Below are 19,921 nucleotides of genomic sequence, written 5' to 3'. Positions count from 1 at the left end.
GAAGCTCCAGACAGGAAGATAGGGGGAAGAGTTTCTCCATTCACCATTCAGCTGTTTCCACTGCCCCGGTCTATTGATAGCCTGATTGAACTTGGGAGCCCAACACCATAATTAGCATTCCAATCAGTATAGAGATGGTGGCACTCTTAAACTGCAGTTTTCTTAGGATCCTCTCATCCCAGCTGAAAGCCACCAGGTGAGCCACCAGAAAATGTGTTTTGTTGGACTTGCAGCATAATTGGACTACACCAGCTGAGACCAGCAGAAAGCTGCTAAAAAATAAAAGGCATCCATTTGATTGATTATTTGGAGGGGTGCTTTGGTGAACAGTTTTGTGTGTGTGTGCGTGTTTGCATGTGTGTGTGCGCGTGTGGGTGTGTGTACACACAGACAATTGTACTCCAGCACTTTGTTGCAGTTTTCAACATAATATCTCTAGTACCAGAAACATCCATAAACAGCCAAGTCTGCACCACAAGCAATGCATGAGATCTTACAAATTCAGTGCAGCTGTGAAAATGTATCTTCATATTGATTGTGTAAATGTACAACCAAGAACAGATTAAGAATCTCGTCGCTCAGTAACATGTACAGACATGCATTTTATGTTGAATGTATGAGAGTACCTGTCCCTCGAGGTCAAAGGCCAGGCAGGCGATTCCATGCGTGTGCACGTCCTTGAGAATGGACACCGTCTGCACTGTGTAGGAGTCCCACACACAAATGTAGGGCTCCTTGCCCACTTGACCGGTGGCCACCAGCACACGTTCCGGATGCAGGGCTAAACTGGAGAGAGAGAGAGGGAGAGAGAGAGAAACAGACAGTAAGGAGAACGAAAGGGAGAGATACTGAGGTAGACGACATTTAACCCTCATACAAAATGCAACAAGCAGGGGAGTGCAGGCCAGCTCTCCATCGTCTCCAGTTCGTCACTTCCTCCCGCTCATTGCAAAAATTAGCCCACGCCACAAACATACAATGAGTACCTGAACAGAATTCATGACAACAGATCAGTCATGAAATGCCATGTATTTAATATTCTGTGTGATTTCTTTATTTACAAATCTCACTTGATAAACTACAGTCAGAGAGAGGGAGAGACACAGACTCCATCACAGGTTGTGCCCTTATATGACCCTTATATGCTCATCATCAGAGAGCTTTCACCGCGGCCGTATCAAAAGGCAATGGCCGATGGGCACTCCAAGTTCAAATAGAATTCATTGAAAGCATCACGAGATTTGCTTCAGTAGAAAAGCAGTTCAAAAGCCTGAACAAGTCAAGCCAGTAGGTGGTTAAGTGATTCGCAGACTCAGATTCCTTTGGAAGCACACCAACACAACAGGCAATGCTCCTGTCCTCCTCCTCACCACAGTGTTGTCATCATCGCTCATTTTGCTTCCCCAGCTCCATGCAGAAGGAATGATGTAATGAACCCAGCACTGGAATTCAGATGATGTGAGCAGCCTCAGGCTACTGGTGAGATAATGAGTACAGGGGTGGGAATTTGCTAGCTTTGAGCTGCAGCAAGAGGTGAGCCTGGGGCAGGGTCAGGTAAGTCACGCTATACACATACTTCTGCAAAGACAAGGTCATGGCCTTGTGCTTTCCGTGCCCCTCTTCAGACTGGGCATTAAATTAGAGATGCTGGCTGTGATTGGTCTACGGGAAAATGGCCCTAGACTGTCCATACGCCACATTGGTGCTCAGTGTTGGAAGCAGTGCAACTCAAAGTTTGTAATTGGAAATGCACATTATAGGCCAGTTGGGAATAGCTGCCAGCTTCCAGCCCCATCACTTTCCATTAATGTACCCATAGGCCTTTGTGGTTTTCATGACCCTTCTCTGAATACAGAGAAAGATATACAAACTGATGAATACTAAAAGGGGGAGAGAATAGATGGAGAGGGCAGATAGAAAGTTAGAGGGAGATAGAAAGAAAGGGAGTAAGAAAGAAATGGACAGTGTCTGTTTTATCATTGTAGAGTCACGGCACAGGGTGACAGCACAGTGTCACATCACAGAGTAACAGTGATACAGTATGTCAGAGGCACAGCACAGTGGCACAGCACAGTGACAGTTGTGTCATTGTTCAAAAATAATCCTCTCTCTGTTCCACAGCTGCTCCCACACTGACCAGCCCAACAGCTGCTGCTGATTGGTTAATCAGATCTGCCTACCGGTCTGTCAGACCCTTCATAAAAAGAAAGGATGAAAACACAAAGCAGGCCCCCTTCAATTTTGCACTAAATGATTACTTACTGCTTCTCCATATGTTAGAAGCACATCTATGGCAAATGAGTGGAAGACAGGTTAGAAACACACAATAGAAACAATAGAGCAGTAGTTGAGAATCTGAAAAAGGTATAAATATCTAGGTATTACAAGCCCAATTCCAAAACAGTTGGGACGCTTTGTAAGATGTAAATAAAAACAGAATGCAATGATTTGCAAATCTCATAAACCCATATTTTATTCAGAATAGAACATAGAAAACATATCAAATATTTAAACTGAGAAATTGTACCATTTTAAGGAAAAAATATGGTAATTTTGAATTTGATGGCCGCAACACGTCTCAAAAAACTTGGGACAGGGCCATGTTTACCACTGTGTAGCATCCCCTCTTCTTTTAACAACAGTCCGTAAACGTCTGGGAACTGAGGAGACCAGTTGCTGGAGTTTTGGGAGAGGAATGTTGTCCCATTCTTGTCTGATATAGGATTCTAGCTGCTCAACAGTCCAGGGTCTTCTTTGTCTTATTTTTCGTTTCATGATGCGCCAAATGTTTTCAGTTGGTGAAAGGCCTGGACTGCAGGCAGGTCAGTTCAGCACCCGGACTCTTCTTCTCCGAAGCCATGCTGTTGTAATAGATGCAGTATGTGGTTTAGCATTGTCTTGCTGGAATATGCAAGGCCTTACCTGAAAAAGACGTTGTCTAGATGGGAGCATGTGTTGCTCTAAAACCTCTATATACCTTTCAGAATTGATGGTGCCTTTCCAGATGTGCAAGCTGCCCATTCCATAGGCACTAATGCACCCACATACCATCAGAGATGCAGGCTTTTGTGAGGGCCCGAAGATCACAGGCATCCAGTATTGGTTTTCGGCCTTGTCCCTTGCGCACAGAGATTTCTCCAGATTCTCTTCATCTTTTGATTATATTATGTACTGTAGAAGTCTTCACAATTTTACATTGAGGAATATTATTCTGAAATCTTTCCACAATTAGTAGACACAGTCTTTCACAGATTGGTGATCCTCTGCCCATCTTTACTTCTGAGAGACTCTGCCTCTCTAAGATGCTCTTTTTATACCCAATCATGTTACTGGCCTGTTGCCAATTAACCTAATTGCAAAATGTTCCTTTCTTTTTAGTACTCCTTACTTTTCCAGCCTTTTATTGCCCCCTGTCCCAACTTTTTTGAGACGTGTTGCTGCCATCAAATTCAAAATTACTTTTTTCCTTAAAATGGTACATTTTCTCAATTTAAATATTTGACATGTTTTCTATGATCTAATCTGAATGAAATATGGGTTCATGAGATTTGCAAATCATTGCATTCTGTTTTTATTTACATTTTACAAAGCATCCCAACTTTTTTGGAATTGGGCTTGTAGATCAGAGTAGGTATGTACACAGGACAAATTGATACATGTTGAAAAATATAGTCCCTTATAATCCCTTAATCACGCATTGATTAAATTGAACATTGTTCACATTTGCAAACAAAATAGCTGTGTTTTGTGTTTTATTTTAGCCTGCAACACTGGTCTTGGTTATTGGGATTTATTTTGCACAGAATTACATTTCTTGGCTAGAAACTGACTCTTTGAGCTGCTTTGCCTCCCAAATTTATTTATCTTGCTCTTGAGGTCAGAGAACTGTAATGCAACATAGTAGACACCTATAACACTGAATTTCTTCAAAGCTTTAAGTATACTGGCACTTCTCTCCAGTTTCCATCTTTTACAGCTTGCAGTATTTTTTCAGTTCAGCTTGCACATGCAGTAGAATCCCAAAGTCTGACAAGAACTTTCAGCATTAAATTCCAACTCCTTTCCAATTTTTCATAGCTATACACTGTTAACAGACTCCCATTGTTTCTCCTTTCCTAAACGGAGAACACGGGGAATTATTTTCTTACATTCTCTGAGTAAAATGGCCTCTGTACGTTCCAGGATTTAAAATCACAATACATCCTACCTGGTACATCATTTTACTTTTACCTACATTTGCATTTGGCATTGAAACTGAAAGCCCTGGAGAACAGAGCTTCCCACACATGCAATACATACCATGCTGGATGGGAGAAACAGAACAACGGCTTTAATATTGGCTCTTTCTCCTTAGAGCCTCTTACAAACCCCTTGCAATCCAATCAATTTGGAATAAAGATCTATCTACTAGTAATGATGTAATTCCTTGGGATATCATTTGAAGCAATCTTTCATGTGCATCTAACAATCCTGATCATCAGCTCATACACTACATCAACTTTGTTCACAGAATATACACTGATGAGCCAAAGCATTATGACCACTCACAGATGAAGTGAATAACATTGATTATCTCATAACAACAATGCATGTCAAGGTCTGGGATATATTAGACGGTAGGCAAATTGTTGGCTCCCGTAGTCAACGTCGGAGAAATGGGCAGACATAAACACCAGAGTGACTTCAACAAGGGCCAAATTGTTATGGCAAGACAACTGGGTTGGAGCATGTTTGCAACAGCAAGGCTTGTAAGGTGCTCCCAGTCAACTTTGGTGAGCACCTACTGACAGTGGTCCAAAGAGGGACAAACCACAAACTGATGATAGGGTGTTGGGTACACAAGGCTCATCGTTGCGCAAGGGCAACTAAGCTATCCTATCTGGTCAGAAGGGTTACTGTGGCAGTCACAGAAAACTGTATGTGCAATGTGCTGGCTCCACCTCGCAACCGACTGGACTTAAAGAATCTACTGCTAACGTCTTGGTGCCAGATACCACAGGGCATCCTCAGAGGTCTGATAGAGTCAATGCCTCGGTGGGTCAGAGCTGGTTTGGTGGCTTGCGGAGGACCAACAGCATATTAGGCAATGTTGTAATGTTTTGGCTCAATGGTGTACATAACAGCTAGAAAACGTCACATCAAGAAGCTTGCGTGAGTTGTGCCCACAGGGATATGTTTTGGGATTTCCCTATTGCAAATCAGTTTTGGAACCAAGTGGCTGTAACTTTATCCAATATTGTTAACAGAGATATTCCATGCTGTCCCAGGGTACTAATTTTGAATGACAATTCAAAACTTGATTTATCTCTAGCTCAAAAATGAGTGGTTGGCTGGCTTCGCTGCAGCTAAATAAAAAAAAAAAGATACATAATATTCTGTATGAAAATTTTTCTGAATAAAAAACATTTCATCAAAGGGAAAATTCCAACTCCTTAACCACAGGACTGCTAAATTATAGAGTGTGGAGGCATGAGAACAAATGAAAAAAATAACAATAAAAAAGACTACATACGCACTTGTGACTTATAAGCTCCTATCAGGAGACTGTTGTGCTTTTCACCGACGCTGCTGTTCATGTCCCTGTTCTTATTGCTTATTTCAGTTTGGGATATGAACCGCGCGGCTTTGTTCTGGTATTACATAAAGCAACAAACAAGCAGTCGTGTTTCTCGCTGCGATTCCATCCATCTGCCAGCCGGATGAGAGGAACTCTGGCGGGTTTTTCAGCAGCTTCCTCCATCTGCACGAGGAGCCCGTGGCGCTAAGGAAACCATCAGCTGTGACAGAGACAGGCTTTGGGGGGGAGGGGCGTTTGGGGGGGTGTTAGGACTGACATCCCCTATGCAGCGTCCCACAACACTGACACGGGAGTTGCAGCGAAACCCAGGGCAGGCCCTGCCCGCCCATCACTGCCTGGTTCACTGGCGGGCCGGGTGAATGGTACCAGATGTGATGGTGTGAGAGGTCAGTCCCTGCAGGTTTTAGAGTGGGGAGCAGCATTGACCTCATCTCCTAACCTCCACTGGCTCTCCTAACCTCATGTGACTGTAACAGGAACTGTACTGCAAGCTGAACTGAACCAGGATGGCGACCAATTTTTAGAAAGCCACAAACCATGGTGAGGGGGGGGGGGCATGGTGCACATAAAAAGGTGCCAAGTGAGTCTGAACAGGGCCGCTTCCCCCCAGGGGAACACAAAGCTCTGCAAACCCCCCCTTCCCTCCATGGCTGCGGGGACATGATCATCACGTGTCACGACGTGATCACAGGGCACGCTGCCTCCATTATCGCAACCATAGCATCGCGTCTTCTGCTCTGCACCGAGCTCGCAGGAACCCCCGAGGTGTCAGCGGGTTGCGTAACCCCCCCGCCATGTGCCTCCCCCCTCTCTCCAGATCCAGGCGCGCTCCTCGGCTGAGCGACAGCCGGCAGTCTCACACACGCAGCCCCTCACAGCGGCAGCGGGCTAAGTCATAGGCAGGGCTGAACGATTCACTGGGCAATTCTTCCCCCTGCCTTGTCCTGTTATGCATTTCACACTGCGCCTCAGCTCTCTCCAGCACATACAAGAGCAGTAGGAGAGCCAGCACTGCCAACTGGACCACAAATGTAACACTGGCAAAAGGCATTCTAATTGCAGTGTATATTTGGGTCAATGGTCATAGGTTATAACTGTGGTCATGAGCTTTCAGGCAGGGGTTCACAAAGGTTACGACTATGGTCATGAGCTTTCAGGCAGCAGGCCACAAAGGTTATAATAGTTGTCATACACTTTCAGGCAGCAGGTCACAGAGGTTATAACTGGTTATAAGCTTTCAGGCAGTTCACAGAGATTATAACTGGCGATGAGTTTTCAGGGAGCAGGTCACGGACGGAAGGCTGCTTCTTTTTCGGGGGTGTTTCTCATCTTCTGTAACGGGAATTTGTACAGCGAGTCTCATTTGCATTTTATCAGAGATTGCTTTTCCCACACTACCATGGATCACAAATGGCTCTTTACTCTGGTGCTGTAATTCCCCTATTCAGTGATGAGGCTTCAGAGAGCTGATAGCAGTGCTGGAATATAGACTTGAAGAACAGCACCGATCAGAGGCAAGGCCTCTTCTAATAGGAGCCGGGTTTAATCTTATCTCTTCACTTCTCTGTAGCATAGGTGCTCCGACCAGACATCGCCACTGACTTACATAACCATATCTAAGCACTTAAAAAATTATATTTGGAGGCAGAGAAAAAGATCTAGGCTCTATACATAAAGATAGAAGAGTCCTGCATGCAGTTGAGATACCCTCTATGGCACTGTGTGCAATCTGCTCAGCATATAGGCCATATTTAACAAACATAACTGCTGTGCCTCCTCCCCTCAGGGGCTGTGTGAACATAGCAGGCGTGTGGTTTCACAGTACAATGCACAGCCAGCCTGGGTTGTGGGGATTATTGGTCAGCAGAGATTGCGCGCTGCAGAACGATCGTAATCTCAGACGCACGCATGCTGATCCCTGAGAAATGTTGTTGCGCCACAGCAAAATAACGCTCGCTTGCCACACGCTGCTCCTTCCCTGGTGCTCTGCTTTCCGTACGGTTCCGTTCCACTGAGGGGACGAGCAGAACGTGCACAGGAAGAGGAAGGCGACAGACTAAAAGCCAGTCACCGATTGGCAGCCTGGCAACTGGCCCGCAGCACCAAAGGAAAATGAGCTTGTGATGCTGGAGTGGTGTGGGGGAGGAGCTGAGGTGTTGTTCCTCCTCTTCGGCTGCCGCCCTGTTGAATCCCAGAGCTGGGGATGGCTTCAGGACATTGGACAGAGGTAGTCTCACCTGCAGGCGCACACCTGAGGATGATAATCAGCACGGGTGTGTCTCATGGCTTTTGTAAGGCCAGGCAGAAACGCACAGCTGGCTATCACTTTGGGGGACAGACTGGGATGGATAAAGCCACATTGTTATGATTGTGTGCGTTGGTGTCTTCTAATCTATCAGCCCTCTTTTGTGTGACAAAGACAGTATGTTGTGTTTGGCTTTTGTTTTCAAACCCCTGGAGGAGGAGCAATAAAACATCAGTGGACCATTTAACTGCCTTTTTTGTCTCATCCTCTACTCACTTGTTTCACCTGTCACCATGCCACAGATTCATTCCCTATGTTAGCACAAGTAGACATGCTGCAAGATCAACAGCTCAATCCCCCCTTTAGAGTTACAACCTTCTGCTGTGAGGGCTTTTCTGTGGTGTGATACGACACATTCATCAATATGGGCAGCTGTATTGAGCAGTAACAAGATTTAGAGCCAGATATCTTCAGGTTCTAGACACTCCTGGATGGAAGGACTGGATGGCAGGACTCTTTATGTCAGTTGACTAGCAAGTGTTTCACATCATGACCTGCAGTGTCCTTCAAAACATGGTAATTACAAGTTGACACCATTTACAAACAGAGCAATGTTCTGGTTATTGTACGGTGATAACATTGGAAATAGCGTGATCTTAATGGGCCAGACTCTGTTGTGTCAGATAATTGGTGGACGGCATTTTATTGACACACTGGAGCATAGCACACAGTTAGTGAGACAACAATAAATAAAACTTCACACATTATGGTTTAAGGATTTAAAATTGGTTGTTTTACTTTTAAAACAACCAATACAACAATGTCTGAGAATAGCAATTATTCCTACTTTATAAATGCCATTTACTTTTTGACTTTTTATACTTGTTAGCTAATGCATCTTGGATAACATGATTAACAATGTAATGTGATATAACCCTTTTTGTCTTTCTTTGTCTATTCCATGATGCACTTTTCATATTCATATTCTTATTTTATTCCTCCAGGAATGAGGTAAAGTCCAAATAGGCCAAACTCTAATCTTCCTAGAGACAATAGCGAAACACTCACTGATTTATTTGAGTTCCAATTATATTATCATGTACATAACTGCTCTTATAAGGTGTACAGGATTTGTCCTGTGATAGAATATGTTTCTTGTACTGGCCCTTTTGGACGTAAGTCATATAGGTTACACAATTAAAGTGAGTGCTACTTTATCAGCCAGTCTTGTTGGCATAGCGGGTCATGTGCTCAATCAAACATAGAGATCAAACAGGTTCCGTCAAATGTTTACTAGCATGAAATATGGAGTCCCACAAGGACCTGTTCCTGGGTCTCAGCTTTTCCCAAAATACATGTTTCATCCAAGGTCAGACTGTTTAGGAACATTATGTCATTACTAAACAGATGATGCACATCCATGAAACCAGATACATTTCTCCCAGTGAAGCAACAAATAGCAATGTTAAAAATGTTACTGAACTCTTGTAAAACAGAGATTTTGTACTTTAACTGTAAACGCAGAGGTAAGGAAACAAGTGTAGGTTGACATCAGACCCTGGTATCAGCTTGGAATTTCTTGCATCAGTTTAACTAGAGTAGCCCTTTTCATATTAACAGTCTTTGAAAATGAATGCCTTGTAAGTTTCAAATATGTCCTTTAATTGCTTGCCATAAAATTTAAAGCAGGCTTTAAAAACTACTTCTTGCTAAAAACAGCACGAAATGGGCTGCTCTAGTCATGCATGAATAAGCTCATTACTCTGTATCATTCTGCTAGGCCCATATTGTCTCAGGGAGCTAAATTCCTCCTTTCCCATAAAATATCTGAAGCTAAAACAAGTAAAACAAGTAACAGGAAATGTTTACAGGGCCCCAAAATTATTGACTGATTTGCATTATGGAAGGCAGATATGAGAGACTATTATTTTTTATAAAATAAATTGTAATTTGCTAAATAATTGTACATCAAAATTACAATCTGGCAACCTTGAAGTGCTACCTTAAAAGTCCACATCCTGAAGGCATTAGACATTCATCTCTTTTCCATATACGCTGCATTGCACTGGCATGGCAAGGATGTGAGATAAAGTGCATCAAACTACTCTTATTTAACCACTGTTTGTATCACTAGGACGATATGAAGCCCTGAAATGTGCCTGTCAATGAGTGCACCCTGCCTGTTTATCAGCCACTTGTCTTACAATTTATGGCTTTTGGAACCAAAGCTCATAGGATTCACATCATTAAGCCGCAAGTCTGGTCCAGTGTGCAGGACTCTTCTTGTTCACTATGTTCACAGGCACAAGGTTTTTGTCTTCTGTTTGTTTGTGTTTCCCATTCCTTTAACACGCCAAAACCATGCTGGGCCCGCTGTCGTGTGTGTACATCTAAGCCCTGCCGCACTGACGACTACACACAAAGCGACATACACTGCTACAGAAATAGCCTCTGCGGCTTCAGATTTTTTTGCTTCGCACATGTTATTTTTTTATAATCCCCTCCACCACCATCCACACACTCTACTTATAAGTACAGCCATGCCACTAATGCGGTTAGCCTGCAGAGCAATAGCAGACAGGAAAAGCTCAGGAAGCATTTATGCACATTTATTTACAAAATACAGGAGCATAATCCATCCTCGTCCCTCCCGTCTACTCCATATAAAGCATAAGATACAGTCCCAATGGCCACGTCATACTCCTCTACTTCAGTTTGGGGGTGTAGGTGATTATCCCCACTTCTACAGTTAAATTCACCCGTAACCTCTGCATATCCTGCTGGGGAGAAAATGTCAGTGCTGCTCCAGGCAAGACTGGCCGCTCTGATTGGTTGGGCCACCATTGGGTCCACCGGTCCTCTCAAGCTTTGTGTTACCAGTGGCAACTTGCATGGATGTGTGGTTGAAGGAGGGATCCAAATGAAACAGCTCCTTAAAACATAATGAGTGTGGCAGAGGACAGATGGGCTATAGCGAATCTTCTACTCAAGGGGGATGGGTGGAGTGCAGTGGGATTCAAAAAGACAGCAATCCACTGCCCTCCCCAGATATGAAGCTCACACACTGTACACAATGAGAGTGAGGCATGTTTTATTCAGACAAAAGATATCCATTCAGTACAGTGTGAGCTCAATGGAGTGCATCCCTCTCAGAGCTTCCTTTTGTTCGGGGTTCATCATCCTGCTTTCTCAGAAATATGAGACAGAACGGCAACTATTGTTCTTCTGGCTGCGCTGACAGAACTGTGCCATCACAATTAACCAATTATCTCTCTCCCGCTTGTGTAGACCCACACAGGGGACAACATGCTATAAAAAAACAATAACCTAAAAATCCAGCTGTCTTTTTTTTTCAACTTTGCCTAAACTCAGTTTAGAGTGTCACCTCATTTTAACGGAGTGCTCTGATAATCGGTATGCTGTGATGTGAATTTAGGCAGTCTTACTGTATTGTCAGAGCCGTCCATCCGCAGATAACTGAAAACGTAAGGCTCGTAAGTCTGAGCACTGCACTAAACCACTGGAACATACACTCCGTGAGCAATTTATTAGGTAGACCTGTACACCAGCTTGTTAATGCAACTATTTAATCAGCCAATCATGTGGCAGCAACTAAATGCATAAAAGAATGCAGACATGGTCAAGAGGTTCAGCTGTTGTTTAGACCAACGGGGAAGAAATGTGATCGAAGTGACTTTGACCGTGGAATGATTGTTGATGCCAGACAGGGTGGTTTGAGTATCTCAGAAATTGTGATTTTCACGCACAACAGTCAATAGAATTTGCAGAGAGTGGTATGAAAAATGAAAAACATCAAGTGAGCAGCAGTTCTGCAGGCAAAAATGTGTTGTTAATGAGAGGTCATAGGAGAAGGGCCAGAAGGTGATAGTAACGCAAATAAAAACTCATTACAACAGTGGTATGCAGAAGAGCATCTGTGAACACACAAACACGTCAAATCTCTAAGTAGATAGGCTAGAGCAGCAGAAGACCAATAAATCTAAAAGATAATTCTAATAAACACCTAATAAAGTGCTCACTGAGGGTATCTGCATGTAGAAATCACCACTGTCCCTCTCAGAAACCCCTTCTGCAGTAGCTAATGCAGTTGACTGAGTGGGCTGTGTAGGAGGCACTCTTCTTTCCACCCAGCCTTCTGCCTTGCATTTCCCGGGCTGAGAGCAGGACATTATGCCGCCTTTTCCTTCAGCTCAGTCACTGTGCACTGAAATACATCCGGGCTGAATGGGCACTGCGACACACTGACGGAAATAACACCTGTGCATTCTAACTGAAAACGGCCCGTGTAAATTACGACCAGTACCACAATTAAACTGTGAATTAAAACCAGGTCCGTGTTGTCGTCTGTCTGCCGACGTTTGTGTGCAAGTGCAGTAATGCTTTCTCCGCGGATGCTAATGGATACTGAAAAGCGGAATGCCCTACGTTCTACGGCTGTCTGGATCTTGCTTTTCAACATCCCTATTAGCGGGCCCCCGAACGGACTTGTTAAATCAGAGGGATAACCACTGCAGAACCCATGAGTGGATTGTGCAACACCCCGGCACTGAGAAGCATCCACCAAACAGCTTGCGGCACTGCATCCTATGGACATTAATTACAAAATCCAATAAACCTCCGCACATGTTCTTTCACACATATGCACGTATAAACATTAATCCTGTCCGTAGCCAGACAAAAGGCAGTTGCCTCCAAAATGAAAGAGACAAATGAGTGGGGGAGAGAGGGAGAGAGAGAGAGAGAGGGAGAGAGAGTGCGTGTGAGAGAGAGATGCAGGCTTTGCCGTGCCACTGTTGAAAGGAAATCACATCACACAGGAGTCATACTCCGGAGCTGGATTCCATTGTGGGGATTGAAACCGGAGTTATGCAAATGCGGAGATAGAAATATTTTATGTGTCTGCCTCTTTTAGCCATCGAATGACATGTGCCGTTGGGACTTGGTGGGTGGGGGGGGGGGGGGGTTGTGCTCTCGCCACAGTGCTCCAGTAGCCTCTCCTCATCATCGAGAACAGCCATGTCTGAGTTCACTCAGACCAAGCTGAATTTTAATGACCATTTATAGATTTACGGATTACAAATCAACGGTTAATTCTCCGCCGACCATTTGTACAAAAATATACACAAACCTCTCAAACAGTGGGTGCTCTTTTGGTTTTGTAAAATGCAAAAATCACATCAAGAGGCATAGCAAGTACTGTTAAGTGCAGTACCTGTAAGGTCTCCTGGACTGTGGCTGATTGCTGCACCATATTGCAGGCAGCGGTATCACTTGGTTGCAATAAGTGGGCTCAGAAAATAGCTTTCCTGTTTCCCGCAGATCTGTGAGGGGGGCTTTTTTAATGAGTCTTCCCAGCCTTTTAGAGCAGGAAAAAAAATCACATCTTTCTGTCCTTCTTCCCCCCCTCCCTGCACGGTACACTTTTTTATTAATGGCCAGGGTCTGGCTTCTCCGTCCCTCTGGCGCAATAACATCACCGTTTCAATTACATTTCTATTAGCTAATGAAATTGGGCAATCCCTTTTAACAAATGAACAGAGCAGTGGTGCACTGCAGAGCGCCGTCTCCCTCGTTGAAATACGGCCGTTCGGCGGTCCGCCTGCCAAGCTCCGTGAGTCCTGCACGGGCGGGTCACCCGATTCGGCAGCTCGACCGGAACGGGACTGGGAGAGGGAGTGTGTCGGGGAGGAGGAGGACTCCGGAGTAAAGATCTTAACTCCAGGAAGAGGTATTTCGCATGGGTATCAGCGTATCGCAGTGAAACCACAGCGCCGTGACCTCGGGTCAAGGGTCACACACATCAAGGGAAAACACACTATCCATCAATGTAACAGCAGTTACACTGTAACCAGCAGTCACCGGAGAGGATGCGGCCATATTGAGAGCTATACAATGACTGGAGATAGGGTGGTCTCCTCTTCTTTTCTACTGGTCTGTTTCTGCATGACATTAACACATCAACCAATGCCCTTTTGGTTCATATTTCTTATTGGCTGATTCAAGCACTTTATGGATGGTGCCTCTCAGTTTGCCCGAAATTTGTTATTTATATGGTCTGTCCAAAATGCAAATGTACACCACATTACTTTATTGGTCTTTTCAATTGATTTCTACCACATGGACAAGATCAATTTGACTGGCAGATTTAAACTGAAGGAATATTTATAGCACTTCTTGATTTCTAATGGATCTATACCCTTATGCTGGCAGTCATACGCTCCAAATGTTAATTTTCAGCAACAACAACAACAACAAAAAAAACCTTGAATTAAAAATAAGCTTGCAATTCTCCACAGCAAATGCTGTCACGACCATCCCACATCCACTGAATACAGATCTTTCTCCCAAAGGCCCTGCATCATGGTTCTACAGTGATTGCTGTTCTGGTTTGGCAGTATGTGGAAGGAAGACAACTGTCATATCAAGAGATGAGCTATGAATCACTCTCGGGCCAGTTCCTCACATGCGCATGTATGTGTGTACGCGTACACAAACGCACACATGCACACACTGGTATGCACAAACACTGACAAACAGAAAACCATGGTCTATCACACGCATACACACACTCTTCTCCTTTGTCTATGGCTGGTCTCCAGGACTTGTTTGATCCATACTATAGCAGCAGTCTGCTCTTGCTTGGGATTATAAGGAAGGTGAGGACATTTATAAAAGTCAGTTTATCTTCCTTGGCTTCGATAAAGCACGCCTAATCCACTCGCCAATAACGCATCATATATAGCATCTATCAGTGAGAAAGCTACTCAGAATTATACTGGATATTCCCCCAAAAACTTCTTGTCTGTGATGGGACCCGCTGGAAAAAATGTACCATCTCACTTTATGGTTTTGCGGTACAGCTGCAATGCAGTAAGACTGCGATTTTAAGAGTCAGGAGTCACTGATGCAATTCGGTCTCAGTTACTCTATATTTCACTGTCCTCAACCCAACAGTTAAAGAGTAAGGGCACTCGGGATTTGCCACTGATATGAAACAACAAATCCTCTGTTATAGGACTCTAGGTAACACCACACAGCAAATGCGATCCTGCTCCCTAACAGTAAGTTAGTGGAACACAGGCCCAGCATCTTGTTCTGGTTGTCAAGCTTAGCATCCATCCCTCTGCCAATCACTCACAACACAACAGCTCATCTTACAATGGCAGACCCCCATGACCACCCAATAATCCCAGATCCTCACCGAGATCAGCCAAAATCTGAACAGCCTCTGAACACAGTGGCTATTTAACCTGCTCCACACTCCCAACACAAAAACTAGGCTATACATCTAGAAAATGCCATTTAAATAATTGATACAATGATCAGTAGCCTGTTAAACTGAATCGAAAAGTGACTTGGAGCTGATGTCGCACAAATATCCTCTCTGGTTATACAGAATTCAAATAAGCCTACTTTTTCATAATGCAACATAATCAATCAATCTTAATTTTTGCATTGCACAATTTATATACAGAATGGTACATATAGTGTAATATAATTTATATATCCAAGAGAGACTGCATTAGTATTCCCCAACTGCTTAAAAGGTCATCAAACTGAAGTGCTAGAAAATGGCCAAATAAACACAAACATACTGGAGAAAACAGACCAGCACTTCTAAGGGTGACAGGGCAAGTCAGGTCCTGTGATGATCTCAATGTGTTGTTACATTAATGATGCTTATGAAGGCTATAAATCAGGGGTCATCTGGCTCTCAAATCCAAATTCAGTCCTGGTTCTCTTTTCTCTGGTGCTACTGATTGGCCAGTCTTCACACCTGACTCGAGGTAAAGGGAGGGTGGAAAACCAACAGTTCTCCTCTCTCGAGAACTGTGAGTTAAGGATCCCTGCTATGAATTAATATATTCTATGTTGATATTACAAGCATCTAATGAAAAATATTTTTGGACGACTGAACATGAGACAACTGCTGCAGGGGCTGGAGTGCTATGATATGGACCAAATCACAGCTGTGTACTACTCACTTATTTGCTTCCATGAAAATGATGCCATATGATGATAATGATCATGATGATGACACTTCACTGCTTACAAATGTGAACTGGTGGCTATATTTAGGTGCAATTTAAATAATTAAATTATGCATTTAACCCCTTATATGTTTAACCTCACGTTTTTTTTTGTTGCGTTCATTCCTTTTTTCACGGTGCAATTTTCAATCACTATGGTAACAGGATATACCATTTGAAAGTGTTAAAACTCACGGTTCCATCTGTGTAACCTATTTTAAGATTCCATTCCTTTACAGACAACAGTACCTTACTTCGTAACATGGCAAAACAAACATGGGGGGGACCTCTTTGGAGGGATTATCAGTGTTGTACTACAAAAGTACTTGCATAGTACAGTACTTGTACCTACATTTTATATAGGTGCTCTGGAACACCGTGAGCTCACGTAGATCTTCCCTGACCAGTAACCCAAATGCAGTTAAGTATAGGCATTCCCCCTACCCGTGCGCAATCAACTACTGTGTAACTTCTGTTCAGCAAAGAATGTGTGCATGTTATTGAAGTGAAGACTGAAAAGCATTTTAGCTAATGACATTACGTTCCCAGCGGTGTATAGTTTGTTAGGCTTGCATAAAACAACAATTGGGCAATTTTCGCCTGCATAACAAAACAGTAGCATTTTCAATATGTACTAGGAGACTATTACACTTCGGCAAAAACAGTTCCCGACATTTATGGCAAAAAGGTTGACGTTTTACAACAAAAAAATATATTTTGCAATGCCTAGGTCTAAATAGAAGACTTCCTTTGGAGGACTTCCAAGGAATCTCTCGAGACAGTGAAAACACATTTGACTCCACAATAGAGGGCATTTTCAGTGACGTGACCCCATTTTAAATAGGGTGAGCATGTAAATACATTCTCAAAATATTTTAGTATTATTCAGTAAGCTTGTAGATAAGGAGCCAGCCTGCTTTTGAGTAATAAATAGCATGTAAAACTGAGGAATGTGTCTGACTTGTTGATGGGGATTAGGTACTTTTTATTGACATAAATAACATGTGAAACTGAGGAATGTGTCTGACTTGTTGATGGGGATTAGGTACTTTACAAAAACTTCAATCACTGGACCTCAATGAATATATTAGTATCCAACATGTTATTATTGACAGTATTGCACCTGTTGCTGTCTGATAAGAGTGCAAGGAGAGGAAAGTTGAGACAGAGAGGTACGGGGAGGGTGACAGGCAGGGGGAAGTGCAAACCCTTTTTTGCTGTATAGTTTAGGATGCAAAATGCAGTATTTTACGCCTCATAAGATCCATAATATCATTTACTTTCATTGTGTCCTTTTGGAGTCTCCAAATGTCCTTTTTGGAAAACTACCTAGACACAGCTTAGAAAAAACAAATACAGAATGCTCATTTCTGATTATATTGTCATCAAAGGATATTTGTCCATTGTTGTGGCTATGGCTCCATTCTGCTTCTAACCACATCAGTTACAGCCACAATAATATGTATCCATTCAAATACAGAAAATCTTTTCAGTGATAAAAGCTTCCTCTTTCACTGTGTTTCTGCAACTTTGCTTTAGTGGTATTTAGAGTAATTCTGAGTCTTGGATAACAAATCCCAATTCATTACCTTATGCCTGTAGTCAAAAGGGTTCAAGAATAGTAACCATTTTATTTTGGGTGACATTTTCAAGCTTGAGTCAAGAAAAGGGGCGATATTTAAGAGGTTAAAAAGTAAGCATACATATCAGAAGTGTACTTTTGCAACAGTTTGTCACAGAAGTTTCTATTTGTCATTTCCTATGATAACAATGTCATCATCAAATTCTTCAGAGAAGATGTGACATGGAGAAAACAACACTACTCTATCACCACTGCATAATATGACAAACATTTCCTCCATTTTACAATTCACAATATGACATTTGTTTCCACTGAAGTTGATATTGAAGTCTGGAGACAGCTGTATATGGAGTGAAAAGGGACACCTTTAGGAGAAAACATTCTTTCAAACAAAAATTCTATATATTTATACAATTATAATTATTATATATAATTATATTAATGTAATAACTATATTATATTTCCCAAACAGTGTCCAGGCTGTCCTCAGCTAGGTCAATGACAGATGAGACCAAAAGACTGAATGACAGTGTGTAGCAGGTTCAGCAGACAGCCTAAACCAAAAGCATGTCTGAGCAATTCTGTCTTCAGTTTCACTGGGTGGGAGCACATTTCCATGGACAAATTAGTCCTTTCACAAAACTAGGACTTCACACAAACGGCTGTGTACTCCAAGGCCTGTTGTTCTTACAGACAACAATGTAACTGACAACAGTACAAATGCTATGTTTGAATTTTTTCATCTGAACCAATGAGAAATTTTCCTGCATGTCTGCTAAGCTAGAGTGCTTGAAGAATAGAAAGGCCCCATCACTGATCTATTTTAAACTTTGATGCTCTCCACTGCAAAAAAAAGAGGCCTCAGACAGCCTCTAGACGCTTCTTTGATCTCCCTTCTTCCTCATCAGACATCCTGTCCTCAGGCCAAGGCTGTTTTGTATGCTAAGACATATTGCTGCACAAGGGGTGGGGGAAAACATTGAGTTGCACCTTCACGATTTGGGCATTACCCATACAACTGTGGCGCATCCTGATCTGGTTTAAAAAAACACTGTGGGTAGGGGGTGAAGGGGCTATTACTTGCAGCATGTTTTATGTATAGTCCTGCTTAAAGACTGATATCAAAACAACAGCCTATCCAAATCCTTGTAGCCTCAATAAAATAAACGGGCAGATACCAGGCTCCACCCCATGATGCAGTAAGAGCTCAACAGGATTAGAGCTCATAAAACATTTGACTAAATCCACTATGAATAAAAATATAAAATATTTTTCAAAACTTTAAAAATATGTTAAAATATTTTCTGTGACACATAACAAGATGTCGAATCAAGCAGTTTGATAATAACTTTGAGATGGTCCTACTTCTGGCTGGTAGGAGGTCCTTATTGAGTTTGGACACAAACGCAGACAGTCATAAGGACACAGACAGTGCGTTTTTTTGGGGGGGTTTTTTCTGAGCAAAGGCACTTTTGTTGGGACATCCACGTCAAAGGCTTCATCTTTGTTGTGACATCCTTCAAATCCTGCCCCGGGATTTTACGTGATCCTGATGCAGCCCTTCCAGACAACATTTCATAGCAAAACAAAAAAACAAACTTGAATATGCAGGAGAGTCAGTGTTCTAGCCTGGGGGGATGGGGCTTGGTCCAGGCTTTGTGCTGACCCCAGCCAAGATAAGCAGCTTTGGGATAATGAATGAATGGATGATTGTGGCATACGTAGAGGGATCCCAGACTCAAAGGGCCAAAAAGGGCACAGATTCAAGGTCTCGACCGCATAAATAAATGTTGAACCAGCCGAGACAGAATACCTGTCCCCCACCATTAGTATCACAGGAACAGACTCAGGCCGCATAGTGTAGCGGCTATGATGCATCATTTCTGTGAATATACTGTACATGCTCCTGTTTTCAGGGTAGAGTCCTGCATTTAACAGTGACACTGGTCTTGGCATTCTCCAGGCATTGTTATATGCATTATATGCTATATGGGGCAGCAGAGTAGCATGGTGAAGACACAGCCTACAGGCATAGCGAGCAGAAAGCACAACAGTCAAAAATTTGAAACCACACCAGAGGGCCACAACTAACATGAATCAATTCAGGTTTGCCATCCGATATCTTAAAAACCGCAAAATGCACCATCGGAAAATATTTCCAGAGAAGCTTGGAAATGAGATAAAGCAGACAAGGAAATAAAAGTGAAATCGGATGGGGACCGCGGTTGTGCCATTAGAGCAGAGCAGAAGCACAGCCCTCCCTCAATGACAGTATTACATTAAAGTGTATCAGGGGTCAGTGCAGATTAAGGATTACATTAGAAGTGAGTGCATGCAAATGCATGTGGCTTACAAGGTGTGGAGCAGACACCAAACAGGGAAACGGTGAGCTGGCTCCTCAGATTAGAGCCCCATGGTTGACAAGAAAAAAGGCCACACCAGCCCCTTATTCCCTCTCCCTCAAT

The 19,921-nt window shown here is 43.0% G+C and overlaps 1 protein-coding gene across 1 annotated transcript in view; it reads right to left on the bottom strand.

Moving 5' to 3' along the window:
- The window catches only part of eml5 (EMAP like 5), a 76,133-nt gene that overhangs the window by 50,944 nt on the left and 5,268 nt on the right, over positions 1 to 19,921 (bottom strand). Inside the window, exon 2 of the mRNA XM_061235737.1 lies at positions 627 to 786. Coding sequence (XP_061091721.1) covers positions 627 to 786 — 160 coding nt within the window. The remainder of the gene's footprint in view (positions 1 to 626; positions 787 to 19,921) is intronic.

This window comes from Conger conger, chromosome 1 (genome assembly GCF_963514075.1).
Source record: "Conger conger chromosome 1, fConCon1.1, whole genome shotgun sequence".
NCBI classification, from domain to species: domain Eukaryota; kingdom Metazoa; phylum Chordata; class Actinopteri; order Anguilliformes; family Congridae; genus Conger; species Conger conger.
Note: the sequence above shows the minus strand (reverse complement) of the source record. Positions and strands in the feature narration are given on the sequence as shown.